The sequence below is a fragment of the Balaenoptera acutorostrata genome, chromosome 1 (genome assembly GCF_949987535.1).
Source record: "Balaenoptera acutorostrata chromosome 1, mBalAcu1.1, whole genome shotgun sequence".
Taxonomy (NCBI): Eukaryota; Metazoa; Chordata; class Mammalia; order Artiodactyla; family Balaenopteridae; genus Balaenoptera; species Balaenoptera acutorostrata.
The window spans coordinates 139327836-139341479 of record NC_080064.1 but is presented as its reverse complement, the minus strand read 5'-3'; the positions used below and the strand labels follow the sequence as shown (position 1 = coordinate 139341479).

The 13644-nt window shown below is 39.0% G+C and overlaps 1 protein-coding gene across 5 annotated transcripts in view; it reads right to left on the bottom strand.

Moving 5' to 3' along the window:
- Window positions 1–13644, bottom strand: part of RASAL2 (RAS protein activator like 2) — a 396742-nt gene that overhangs the window by 15114 nt on the left and 367984 nt on the right. For 3 of the 5 annotated variants that reach the window (XM_057544819.1, XM_007172943.3, XM_057544821.1), the window contains 5 exons: window positions 9197–9341; window positions 8313–8549; window positions 5746–5947; window positions 3272–3471; window positions 1635–2496 (listed from right to left, as the gene is read on the bottom strand). In XM_057544819.1, coding sequence (XP_057400802.1) covers window positions 1635–2496; window positions 3272–3471; window positions 5746–5947; window positions 8313–8549; window positions 9197–9341 — 1646 coding nt within the window. The remainder of the gene's footprint in view (window positions 1–1634; window positions 2497–3271; window positions 3472–5745; window positions 5948–8312; window positions 8550–9196; window positions 9342–13644) is intronic. The other 2 variants (XM_057544820.1, XM_007172942.3) reach the window with 1 other exon arrangement.

The window sequence follows — 13644 nt, the reverse complement described above, 5'->3', positions numbered from 1 at the left end:
ATGTGTATTAAATCAAATGAATTGGTGAAATTTTGCGAAATATAACAAAATAAAAATGAAAAATTTAAGACTGAAGAAAAAGTTTATTTCTCAGGAAAGCATTGACCAACTAGGAGGTTTTGCTCAGGAAGCTGGCTACCAGAATCAGCTTAAGTTTTTCATCCCTTCTTCTACTTCTGTATCCAAGGATTCTGTAAATGTTCTAATTTTTTTTTTAAACAATAATTATCAAAGTAGGGGCAAGGGCTCTGACCACAGCAGAGTGGTGGCAGAAGCAGCCCAGTCAGTAAATGCCTACCTATAAAAATGCAAATATACTAAAGAGATACATTGGTGGTCTCACTGCAGTCTCCTCTGACCAGTGATTCTGCTGACAAAAGGATTTGTCATAGAACTCTTCTAATCACAAAGCTCCTTAAAACAAATAAAGTAGGATTAGGTTTCAAAAAAAATTCAACAAAGCTTTTTTTTAGGAGAAAAATCTTTTTTAGATGAAAGTAAGATATGTATAAATGCATTCATAAGGTTCTTAGTTTATTTCAAGAGTAAATATGGATTGGTGCCTCAAAATGTAATCTGTAAAGAAGAAATGATAAAATTCTTAAGAAACATTTTTATTTGTGAAGAACAAAGTTTGATAATCTTATATTAAATTTAGGTGAGATATGAGCTGGGCTTGTCCATGTAAATAGAAATATAAGAGATTTTCATAAATGTTTAGAGAATACTTGTCAACCACCTGTGTTTCTATCTTTTTACCTCTCTCCTTTACCTTGCTTCTATAGGTGTTCAGTTGTTTATTTTTCTAGCCATTTCCAGGAAAAGGCACACGGGGACTTACTACTTCCAGAGGGAGTTGGGGGATGGAGTAGAGAGCAGTTACACTAAACTCTTGGCTGAAAGTGCAAAACTTTATTCTGGAAACTTAAGAAAAAAAATTAAGGAGGATTAATGTCCAGATTCCCAAAATATATCCTAGTTGAATTGGCCTGTAGATTCACAGCTTAAGTGTCTAATTATTACTCAACATCACAGATTGTTCTCAGTGCTGAGATCATAGCTCTGCTGCTTGAAGAGACAGAAAGGCCCCTGGAGTGGTTGTTACAGTCTCCTAAGAGTAAGCTACAGGAAGGCAAGCTACATTCTGCTGCCTCATCTAGCCAGAAGCCTCCCAAACTTTTCATTTCCTCTTTCCATTAAAAGGTTACAAAAAATAGGGCTTCCCTGGTGGCGCAGTGGTTGAGAGTCTGCCTGCCAATGCAGGGGACACGGGTTCGAGCCCTGGTCTGGGAAGATCCCACATGCCGCGGAGCAACTGGGCCCGTGAGCCACAGCTACTGAGCCTGCGCGTCTGGAGCCTGTGCTCCGCGACAAGAGAGGCCGCGATAGTGAAAGGCCCGCGCACCGCGATGAAGAGTGGCCCCCGCTCGACGCGACTAGAGAAAGCCCTCACATAGAAACGAAGAACCCACACAGCTAAAAATAATAAATAAATAAATTTATAAAAAGGTTACAAAAAATAGTTTTAAGTGGAAACCCTGCTAGCAATTGGATTTCTCAATGATTTATATATAAAGAACCGAGGAAACAGTTGGACCAAGTACCTGGCAGCCCCCTCCAGCACTCACCCCTACCTGCTGTGTCTGCTGTCTCTGGATCGCTCTCACTTTGGGAACAGGGCTCTCTCTGGAGGAAGAGGACTGCTGCCGGGACCGGCTCCCATTTTGCACAGGTTCGGCCACCAGAGCCGCAGATGCCAGTGACATGCTCCCGGTGCTACGTAGGGAAGCACTGTGTGGCAGAGATGGTGGGGCTTTGGCTCGGGCACCTAGCCCAGCCTGGTCCATTTTTCGGATCTGGGCCTGCCCCGTGCTATTCTGCCGTGGCAGAGCAAGAGGTATGTATCTGTCCGACACAGTGTGCCGCCTGGAGAAGTCCTCGCTCTGAGTGCTACGTTTGGTGAAATCTTCCATGCTGCTATTGCTGGGTCCACTGAGTTTGAAGTCTTCACTGTTACTTTGGCTCCTGGAACTGGCAGTGCTTAGGTTCTCCAAACTGGAATCCACAGAGGCCTTTGGCATTGCTGGAATTGGGTTATTGAGGTGATAGACAGGGTTCTGGAATGACAAGGGCTGGAGGCTGCCGGGCTGGTTCAAGGCTGGGTGCAGGGGCCTCCGCACTTGGGGTGCGCTCTGGGGAGTGCTCTGGGTTTCCCGAAGTTGTTTGATGCTGGCCACCTGGGTTATGGAAAGCTGGCTTCCAGTCAGGCGCATCGGCACGTCAAGCATGACAGACGCATGCTCCACTTGGGCGGCATGAGTGTCCTGAAGGTCCATGAGGGAGATGCTCCGGCCATTAGGTAGGCTACTTTCCTTTTCATCCTTTTCAGAGTAAGTCATGCTCTGGGAGGAGGCTTGCTGAACCAGCAATAATGTTTTCCCTCTGAAATAGCTATCTGTGTTGTCCTGGCTTGGAGATTTTAGTTTATGCAAATCACTGTGGAAAAGGAAAGGACCCTTAATTACTCCTGTGGCAAATTCAACAGAGTTAAGATTCCTCAACTCAAGCATATGAACTCTTCAGAAGGCTCAGAGGCCTAGTGTGGATACTTACATTCGTTTCTAAACACAGATTTCATCATCACAATTCTTAGGATAAGATCCAACATTTTTAGTTTTTCTTCAAAGGTGGAGAATAACACTGTATAGACCACTCCATCCCTGTCTTAGATTTTTACTAGAATTCCAATCATTTCCTAGTTAGGTTTTAAACCTCCCAAGGTATTCCAATTCCTAGTTAATCGGTTCTGTCTAAACCTTCGAGAAGCCCTGAGTGCACAACCAAAGGGTCCCTACTAAAGGCACAAGTCTTGCCAATACAGAAAACAAAGTCTAAGCATCAACACTGTATCTACCTGTTCAGCTGACACAGCCAGCTCTAAAATATTTTCAACTGAGGTTCTCAGATTTTTGAGCGCTACAATACCTGAAAATATCAATTTCATAGAGCCCTTAGTCTTCCATTAAGCAGGATATAGGTTCTTTTTATAAGTTTGTTGAATATAACTCTACAATATCATTCTAGAAAATAAGTATCCTAGATCATGTGTATTATTATGACAAACAATTGGATTTATCTCAGAAGACTCTTTCCAACTGCTCATGATTTTAAAGCTGTAAATTCAACAAGTAAGTTAAATAGATTTTTCCCAAATCTCTAAATATTATCTCCCTCTGAGATAAGTAGTTCCAATTCTCTCTGAAATTCATACCTGTCAGTAGGGTCTTCAAAAATTTTCTGCAGCCCAGAGGAGAGGCTTCCACTGACATTTGGACTGGAGTTATGCTCAGTGAAGCGTCTCAGTTGCTGTTGTATTGGTGTAGGATTAGTCAGAGATTTGGTAATATCAGCAAGAACACGAGGGAGAGGTCCCAATTTTGCCACGGTCGCCTGTAGGAAGGAATTTTCACCCTAATTGGATAATAAGCATTGCGATATCCACCACAGATTGTTTTTGGGACAACGATGCCCATTGATGGAGGGGTGGAGGTTGGAGGGAAGGGTAGGTGTTTGCATATGGGAGTGGCAGGTTCATAATGCATTGTTATGGAGCAGCAGAACCATGGCGTCGAGATGAATGGAGGAGGCGAAACAAGATGCAGCAGACATTGAGGAAAGAAAGGAAATAGAAATTAGGATTATGCAAATAAAAATTAAAAGACATGCTCAAAACAACCAAACTATTGCCATTCCAACTAAAATAGACATGCAAAGCAAACTAAATCTTTGGGAGGCTGGTAGGTCAAGGTGGGGGAGGGTAGGGGAAGAACCAAACACCTTCTAACCAAAAAGAACTTTAAGACCAGAGGATTGGCTAGTGTGATGAAACTTCCAAAGAAAAGGGATCATGTGAGGAAAGAAATGCATGCCAACATACAAGAAGGTGTTGCATTCAGGGGTCCAGAGCACTGCAGGGCACACAGTTGATATTGCCATCCACTAGCCATTTAATCTTGGGAACCCTGACCTACTGCCAGCTGAGTTTGCATCAGCAAGACAATTTTTTAAGAAAAATTTAAACAGCAAAGTTATGACACATCTATGAGATGTGTCTAGATAGATGTACTGCTGGTTCCCAGGACCAAACAGAGATTAAAAAGGAGAACGTGTGTTTACACAGCAAAGCCTGTTAAAAAGACCTTGACCCTGAATAAACCAGGTTGATTTCAGAAGATAACTGTATCTGCATCCCACTGATGCAGTTATTCAGTGAAGAATAACTTTTTACGATTTGCTTTATCCACCTCAATCATTTTTTTCTTTGGGGAATTCTCATTCTCATGGGGTCTTATGGGAACCTTCATCCGTTAGGCAGTTTTACATGGCTGCCTCTGGGTTTTCGCTGTCTTCTCAACAGACTCTTCTACCCTGCTCAAATGAGTACAGATGCCATCTGAAGAATGTCTTTACTTGCTTGACTCTCTTGAGCCATGATTCATATCCAAGGAATTTACCCTCAGCATAGCTGCAACTTAAAATCTAGCTAGCATTTCTAAAAGTTAAGAAGGGGTCCTTGAGAATAAGAAACAGTTAATTATTTTACAAATGTTTTGGGCACCAGTGGACACCCTACCATTTACATTTCCTCAGGAAAGTGTTCTTTGTTAATAGGTTTTACTCCCCTCTCCCTCATTTTATTGGTGCAATGTTTTTAAAGATAATTGGGGGTGGTGGTGGTGGTGGGATTAATTGGGAGATTGGGATTGATATATATACACTAACATGTATAAAATAGATAACTAATAAGAACCTGCTGTATTAAAAAATAAAATAAAATTCAAAAAATAAAAAAATAAAAAATGTTCTGACTCAAAAAAAATAAAGATAATAGGAAAATGGAGGAAAACAAATAAACAAATTCTTATCACAGAAAAATAACTTTGTTTTTTGAAGTTATTCTAACATACCACCACAGATATTTATAAAGTAGCTGTAGCAAACAAAAACATCAATAAATAATTATTGTGATAAACCTAGCCAGAGTCTGTTAGGCTGTTTTCCATAACAATTCTATTCCTCTTTGCAAAATTCGAGAAGGAAGAAAATGATTGGCATGGTATATATTTAGTTATTAATATGATATACAAAAAAATTCTTAGCTTATAGTCAGAAAATAAATGATTAAAAATGATAATTGTTTTCTCTATTCTTAATTCACATCTGCAGATGAAAAGAAAACATCAGGATTTTCAGATCCCACATAACTCTATAGGTACTAATAGTTATATTAAACCCTCTGACTTGCATGATAAAAATAAATCTCATGGTAAGTTACTTAAACACGATAGTCTCAGTATTCTTCTAAGTCCACACTTCCATTAGAAATTACTACATGAGGTTTCATCTCACTCTACTATACATGAATAAGGCTTCACACACTAATATTTGATATTAGTTTCTAGGCAAATACACAAACATATTTGTTGATAGAAATATATACTCCATTAATTCAGGTAACTACTTAAAAATATGTTAATAATTTTGTGGCTTACTAGAATTTTCTGGTTTGTAGGGCACATATTTTACTCAGAAATCATAACTATTTCCTCCCAGACTTCTAGGGCAAAAGGTTGCTTTCAACAAGCAGAAAGCATGAATGTGATTACTCTGTAGATACTCTCCAGAATCCAGGTACATTAGGGTTCTCTACCTCCCATCTCCTGTTACCCTTCCCGCCTACTTTACCTTATCAAGTTGGGAAACTACTTCCCACAGTAAGGAATGCAAAACTGAAAGCTCGCGGCCCAGATCAATGTAACCATCAAAGCCTGGGGTGTTCGAGATGGTGTCCGGATTAGAGATCTCCAAAAGAAAGCGCTTCATTCCACTCCATTCGTGTTCTAAAAAATCATTCATGAATGCCATGTATTCCTCTTTGTTACCAAATCTGAAGTAGAGGGAGAGAAAATGAGAAAGAACATATTCAGGAAAAGAGATGTGATCATTTTGAATTGACGTTACACAGAGCTATAAATTTTTTTTTTTTAATTTTGGGGAGGTGACTAATTTGATTATCTATAAGTGATAAATACTAAGACATACTTTCTTAATATTACATTAATAGTCAAAAACTTTGAATAGCTTTCTATTCTCTATAGGGTAAAGACAAAATCCTTTTTTCCTGGTATTTAAAGCCATTGTAAACATTCATTATCAGTATAGACCTTCAATATCGCTAGCTTCTTCAAAGTCCCCCAAATACATTATACTCTTTTTCTTCTCCAAGCCTTTGCTCATGCTATTTATTTCTACTAGAGAACTTCCTCTCTTCTTTGCCTATCTAGGTTCTAGTTATCTTCCAGGCCTTGTTTAAGTCCATAAAGCATGTTCCAAAATAAACTAGAAACAATTTTTACAAGAATTAGCTCAAATATGGGTAAACATGTATATTTCTGTGTTAGCATATATATAGAGCATACAAAGTTAAAATAGTGCACTTCTAAAAAGTCACATGCTAGAAAACAATGTATCTCATTGAAGTTCTAATCTTTTCCTTCAATACATTGCTACTAGAAACTTGTACTTAAGCTTCAATACGGAGTAAATCTGGGATCGATTTTGCCAGTGTGAATTGCTTCTCAGTGATTTCTTAAAATTGTTTTCTATAAATTATAAAAATTAAACTTAAGAAAAAATTGAAAACAATGAAAAGTGGAAGGAAAAAAGGGTAGGTGTACCCATTCCACCACCCAAACATATCTGCTATTTACAGTTCAGTGCATTTCTTCTCCAACTGCTTTCTCCTAACTTCTTTTGAAAAAGTTGAAAGCTACAGAAAAGTTGAAAGAATATACAACGTACACCCATATGCCATTCACCTATTTTAACCAACCGTTCCCATTTTGCCAAGTTTCTTTTCACTCTCTCTCTTTTTTTGATTGAACCATTTTAAACTAAGTTGCAGACATAGCCTCTAAGTACATTAGCACCTATTTCTCCAGAATAAGGAATAACTCTTACATAAACCAATGCCATTGTCACACTAAAACTTTTAAAAGACATTACTTATAAATTATCTCATATATAGTTCATATTTAAATTTCACCAATTGTCCCCAAAATGATTTTTATAAATGTTTTTTCCAGTTCAGATCCAATTAAGATTCAAGCACTGCATTGTCTCTTTTAAGCTAGAACAGTCCTCCCTCCATCTTTTCCATTTTTCATGATATTGACTTTTTGAAGGGGTCAGGCCACTTGTCTTAGATAATGTAACCATAGAATTTTGACTGATTGTCCTTCCCAACGTTCCTATACTTAGATTTTTGTGTTTTCATATTGTTGGGATAAAAGTATATGCACCATTTGGTATCCTACCTCTTTTTTTTGGCTGGAGTTTTTAATAAAACTTTTCATTTAATATAATTATATCTTTATCATTTTGCATATTATTGGTTCTTTGTAAACACAACTTGCAGTGGCTGCAAATATTCCACTGAATGCATAGACTACTTAACCATTCCTCTATAAAGTGAATATTCAAATTGATTACAATATTTTTTGCTATTTTTAATAATACCACAATGAAAATCATGGAACATGAGTGATGAGGCACCCCACGCTCATCCAAAGGTTAGGCCTCATGTACTTTTTAAACAATGTTGTTAAAAAGTGGTCATGGGGGGCTTCCCTGGTGGCGCAGTGGTTGAGAATCTGCCTGCCAATGCAGGGGACACGGGTTCGAGCCCTGGTCTGGGAAGATCCCCCATGCCGCGGAGCAACTGGACCCGTGAGCCACAACTACTGAGCCTGCGCATCTGGAGCCTGTGCTCCCCAACAAGAGAGACCACGACAGTGAGAGGCCCGCGCACCGTGATGAAGAGTGGCCCCTGCTCACCGCAACTAGAGAAAGCCCTCGCACAGAAACGAAGACCCAACACAGCCAAAAATAATAAATAAATAAATAAATAATTTAAAAAAAAAAAAAAAGTGGTCATGGGGCTTCCCTGGTGGCGCAGTGGTTAAGAATCTGCCTGCCAATGCAGGGGACACGGGTTCGAGCCCTGGTCTGGGAAGATCCCACATGCTGCGGAGCGACTAAGCCTGTGAGCCACAACTACTGAGCCTGCGCGTCTGGAGCCTGTGCTCCACAACGGGAGAGGTCGCGACCGTGAGAGGCCCGCACACCATGATGAAGAGTGGCCCCCGCTCGCCACAACTAGAGAAAGCCCTCACACAGAAACGAAGACCCAACACAGCCAAAAATAAATATAAATTAAAAAAAAAAAAAGTGGTCATGGTAGTGACACCTACTTGGCAAAGTTGGCCAGGTTCTGGATGACCTTGGCAATTAGAGTTAGAGTCCGAGATGTGCGGTCATCAGGATATTCCTGCATGAGGTTGAAGAGACTGGGAGACATGATGGCCGGGCACAGAAAACGGAGAAACAACGAGGCACTGATGAGCCGCTCACTGATGTCTTGCTTGCTGCGGTTCAGGCACTGCTGCTTCCAGGATGCAAACACTTCTTTCAACTCACGAGGGAAAACACTGGGGAAGGAAGAAGGACCAAATATAAAAGTACCATAACCCAAGAAAGCACAGGTGATCCCACTCTGGCCCAACAGAGCCAGGTTATGAGGAGGGCCTAATAGAGAGAGCTTCTGTCTGATTCAAGCCTGAGAAGTGGTGGAAAATTCATAGACATCCAGATGGAGAACAGAAACCCAAAGCTACAAAACTCAGGAATTAGTGTAAACTTAGTTTTGCAAAGTGGGAAAATGGCATGAGGCTCCTGACTAAACCATTTGGTTTACTACAGTTCACCATAACCTCTCTAAAGACTGTTCATCAAAAGCTTCCAAAATCTCACCAATTGCTGGGGTTACAATAATGATCAAAAATCATTAACACATTTGTTTGACACTAGTAAATATGTTTAAAAGTCCTTAAAATACTTTTGGTATTCGAGGATGTGGTGCTAATATTCTGGGGAAATATTATATTTAGGTGGATAGTTCAGAGCAACTTCTGCTTACAAAAGAGGTTTAGATTTTAGACAAAACTGTATTAGGGAAACTTTCAATTTTTCCCATAAGTCCTTCCTTTGGTTGGGAAATAACAGTTAACACTGTGATAACTCATATCGAAAAACTGAAGTTCCAATAGCAGGGAATGAAGCACCGACAGCAGCTCACCAGTAAGAGTTGATGATCTTGCAGAAAGCCAGCTCACAGCACATTTTCAGGTTGCTCTGATGGTCTATCAGTTCACTAGATGAACATTTGCTGGGATCCACTTCACAGTTTTCATCTGACTCATACAAAGCTTTGATGAACTCCCCTATTTCAAGAGAGAAGATGACGGACAGTATAACTATAAATAGTGTCTTCCTGAAGAGAATAAAAGAATGTAGGATTTCTGTACTAAAATGTGTAATGGGGAATTCGTTCTGATTCCTGACATGGAGGGCACAAAACACTGTTCACGAAGGGTTACTGCTTTGGAACCCAAGAGATACCACCTCCTATACGTCATGTTTATTTTCCTTACTCTGGAAGTGGAAAAACAGCACTCATTAACATCATCATCATGGTATTTACAAAAAGAATAATAAAACTACTTTAAAAAATGCTACAACTTTAAATCTTTTATCTAAAACCACAAATATATTAGCAGGAACTCATTACTTATTCTTATTATAAGGCCTCTTTACCTTATGAATAATGTTGTTACTATTTTAGAAGAATAAATAAACCAAGTCTGAATGATTAGCCTACCTATGCTTTTAACTGCTAATACTGGTGCCAAACACATATTCAGGTAAGGGTCTCTAGGCCTACCTCTCCTAATGGGGATAGTCATTCAACATAGCACACAGCAGAACATCTCTTTATATAATCTGGATGTTTTTCCAAATAAATTTAGCTTAGATGCCCTGTTCATATATCTTAGCCTCTATAGAGATACGCCCAGTATTTCCTGAAAGAGCAAATCCTTACCTTACCTGTTTATCCTCCACCATGCACTATACCTTGTATTTGTTCTGTTCTATGTTTCACACTGTTTTGTGCTTATTTGTTCCCACGCCTGTCTCATCTTTAGGATGAATACCATTGAAGGTCAGGGACTGGGTTCTATTCATGTTCAAATCCCAAGCCTATTAAATAGCTTCCAAAGCATTGCAGGGGCTCAATAAATAATTGTTAGAGATGGTAGTATATGTTTTTATTTTTTGTTTTTTATAGGTCTTTACGACAGAGGAGTAGAACTTTCACAGCTCCTTTTAAATCTGCTTATATTAATTGAAGTTCAGGCTAGTTATTAATAGACTTCATGAAAGTGAACAGTAATTCCTATAAAAAATTAAGTGGCAGCAGCAATATCAAAGAGCATTTTCTATCAAAATGGTTAGTACTAAGATAAATGAAAGATTTAAAAAATAGCTGTGATAGAGGATGGGAAGTGATTATTTGGAAGAACAATGCTTGGAAAACAGGAATCTAAGTGATGCACAGAAAAGAAAGTGGTGCAGAGAAAAAGTAAAGGCTTTGGAGCCAGAAAGATCTAGGGTCAAATCCTGGACCCATCACTTAACCAACTGTGGGGCCATGAGAAGTCACTTAACTAGTCTGAGTTTTGGGTGCTTTATTTGGAAAACAGCATTAATCACTCCAACCCTCTAGAGCTATGGTGAGGATCTGAAAATAGTGCATGAAAAGAAAAGTGTCTGATACAGTGCCTGGTACTTAGTAGGGGCTCCTTATAATAAGTATTGTTATGTACAAACTTCGTAATTTTAAAATAACTTTTCATAGAGTGAAATAATCAAAATTGGTAAAAGGCTTTTAAAAATGTTTACCAACTCTCACAGGATTTCTATTGAACATGTTCTCAACATCACCTATGCTATGTGCTCCCACACAATTTACCTCATTTAAAGAGTACCTGCATTTAAAAATAAGTCATCAATGTCAAATACTTCATGTAAAAATCAATCCACCTCTAAATTTATATCATTAATATTCAGCTTAGTGAGTTATACCTATTCCAGGAGATAATAACTAATATTAATAAATAACTTGTGAATTTTGAGAGTATTTTTCTTTTATTCTTCAAGAAAAGAACCAAATAAATAACTCAAGGGTCCAGAAGTAAATTAATTATCTAAAGTTTTTTCTCTTTACCTGATTATGATATATTTAAAATCCTCCAAACTTGAGAAAATTTTTTTCACTTTTGAAACTGTAACCTGGGACTTCCCTGGTGGCACAGTGGTTAAGAATCCGCCTGCCAATGCAGGGAACACAGGTTCGATCCCTGGTCCGGGAAGATCCCACAGGCAGCGGAGCAACTAAGCCCGTGCGCCACAACTACTGAGCCTACGCTCTAGAGCCCGCGAGCCACAACTACTGAGCCCACGTGCCACAACTACTGAAGCCCGAGCGCCTAGAGCCCATGCTTTGCAACAAGAGAAGCCACCGCAATGAGAAGCCCGCGCACAGCAACGAAGAGTAGCCCCCACCCCCCACTCGCCGCAACTAGAGAAAGCCCACGTGCAGCAATGAAGACCCAACGCAGCCAAAAATAAATAAATTTTAAAAAAAAGACAGGAACTGTAACCTATGTCTGATAGTGTGGAAAGTACCACATTGAAAGGTGAACTTTTACAGATCTGCACCTAGAAGCTGTTTAGCTGATTAGAAATTACTGAGACAGATTTAATGATCCCTTCATGTCTGCTCTCTTGCCTTTGAAAAAAAAACATCAAGGACAAAGAGGATGGGTGTTCAATATGTTGTTTAAATTTGAGTTTGTGCCTAGAATGTTCTATGGTGTGTTTCATTAACTCATTATTATCTAGCATCCAAATTTCATGTATAGAAATAAGCCACTAGGTATGGATATATTATTGCTAAAAGGAAATTTGCCTCTGCCACCAATGGTGGAAATTAGGCCTTTTTAGAGACTTTTCTATATGCCACAGAAGATGGTGTTTCCTGTTGATCAGATGCATCAACATGCAAACTGATTTCAATTAGAAAGGTAAAAGGAGTTAACAGATGAAAGACTTAATTTAAGTCTAACTAAGGCAGAGTCTGTAAACAGTAATGCTTTTACTCAAGATAAATGAAGACTGGCTAAAAGGCAGGTAGATATTGTTTAATATGACTGGCAACTTTTAACTCAATTTTCTCTGAGAATTCTTCAGGTAGTCTGCAAATAGCATCTATTTTTTTTGTCCAAACTGTACGAAATACAACAAAACTTTAATTATTCAGAGTGCTCAGCTGTACTTATTAATTTGATTTTTTGGTTTACTGAGACTTCACTGTGAAGCCTTTTTATTTAAAACTTCTCATAGGGGCTTCCCTGGTGGCAAAGTGGTTAAGAATCCGCCTGCCAATGCAGGGGACACGGGTTTGAGCCCTGGCCCGGGAAAATCCCACATGCAGCGGAGCAACAAAGCCCGTGTGCCACAACTACTGAGCCTGTGCTCTAGAGCCTACAAGCCACAACTACTGAGCCCTCATGCCACAACTACTGAAGCCTGCATGCCTAGAGCCCGTGCTCTGCAACAAGAGAAGCCACTGCAATGAGAAGCCCGCACACCGCAATGAAGACCCAGTGCAGCCAAAAATAAATAAATAAAATAAATTTATATATATATAAAAAAGGCTAACTAGAAATATGGGGAGTTAGATGGGGAGAAGACAGTAGAATCTCTTTTCTGAAGAAGCTTACCAATTAATTTTGTTTGTGCTCTTGGAAGCAGTAGCCATTTTCAACACCCTGGTCCTTGCTTTTGGGTTACAAATATAATAGAGATCTTTGTGGGGTTACTTGAATTTCTTCCCCTGCTCACTGAATCAATTTTCAGGTCTCATTGAGCCAATCAGCTATTTAATTATTAACTGTTCTAGGACAGTTAATAATTAACTGTAATGATTAACAAAGGACTTGTCTCCTTTTCACTTCAGGAATTATTTCATTTGGGAAGCCTATTTAGCACACTGATGGTAGGATATGAATATCTGATTTTTAAGAAGTAGATGGTCAACAAATATCTACACCTTTATCTCCCCAGAACAGAGAATACTGTTTGAGATGCGTCATCATTGCTTTTTATAAGGCAGTGCAAATCATTAAAGCAAACCATGATACGTAATTTATGATATGACTGTATAAGCTTTTTATGTAAAACTCTGATTCTGTACCTTTCCTAATGTCAATGAAAATCCATTTTCATTAGTCTTCTTTTAAATTCCTATTAGATCTTAAACTAAAGCACATGACTTGAGAAAAGAAAAAAATATGAAGATAGGAAGCAGGAGAAGAAAAAATTTACTTCTCCAAGGTAGGAATTAACCGCTACTACAGTGAGTCCAGCATAGGTAAACACAACGGTCCTGTTTCTTGAGCAGTCATTCACTTTTTAGCCTGTGCAACCTGGCTCCTGTGCTCCTGAGAGCAGTCCCAGCCATCACTAGTCATCAAAATGCAATAGCCATGTTTTCTTTTTAACCTTTACTTTCCCCAATCTCTGACTCTATTGATACTTTTTTCCTCTTGGTGTCTAAGACACAGTATTTTCCTGATTTTCTTTCTTTTTTTTTGCATGTGTGCATGCATGCTTCCTCTCTCT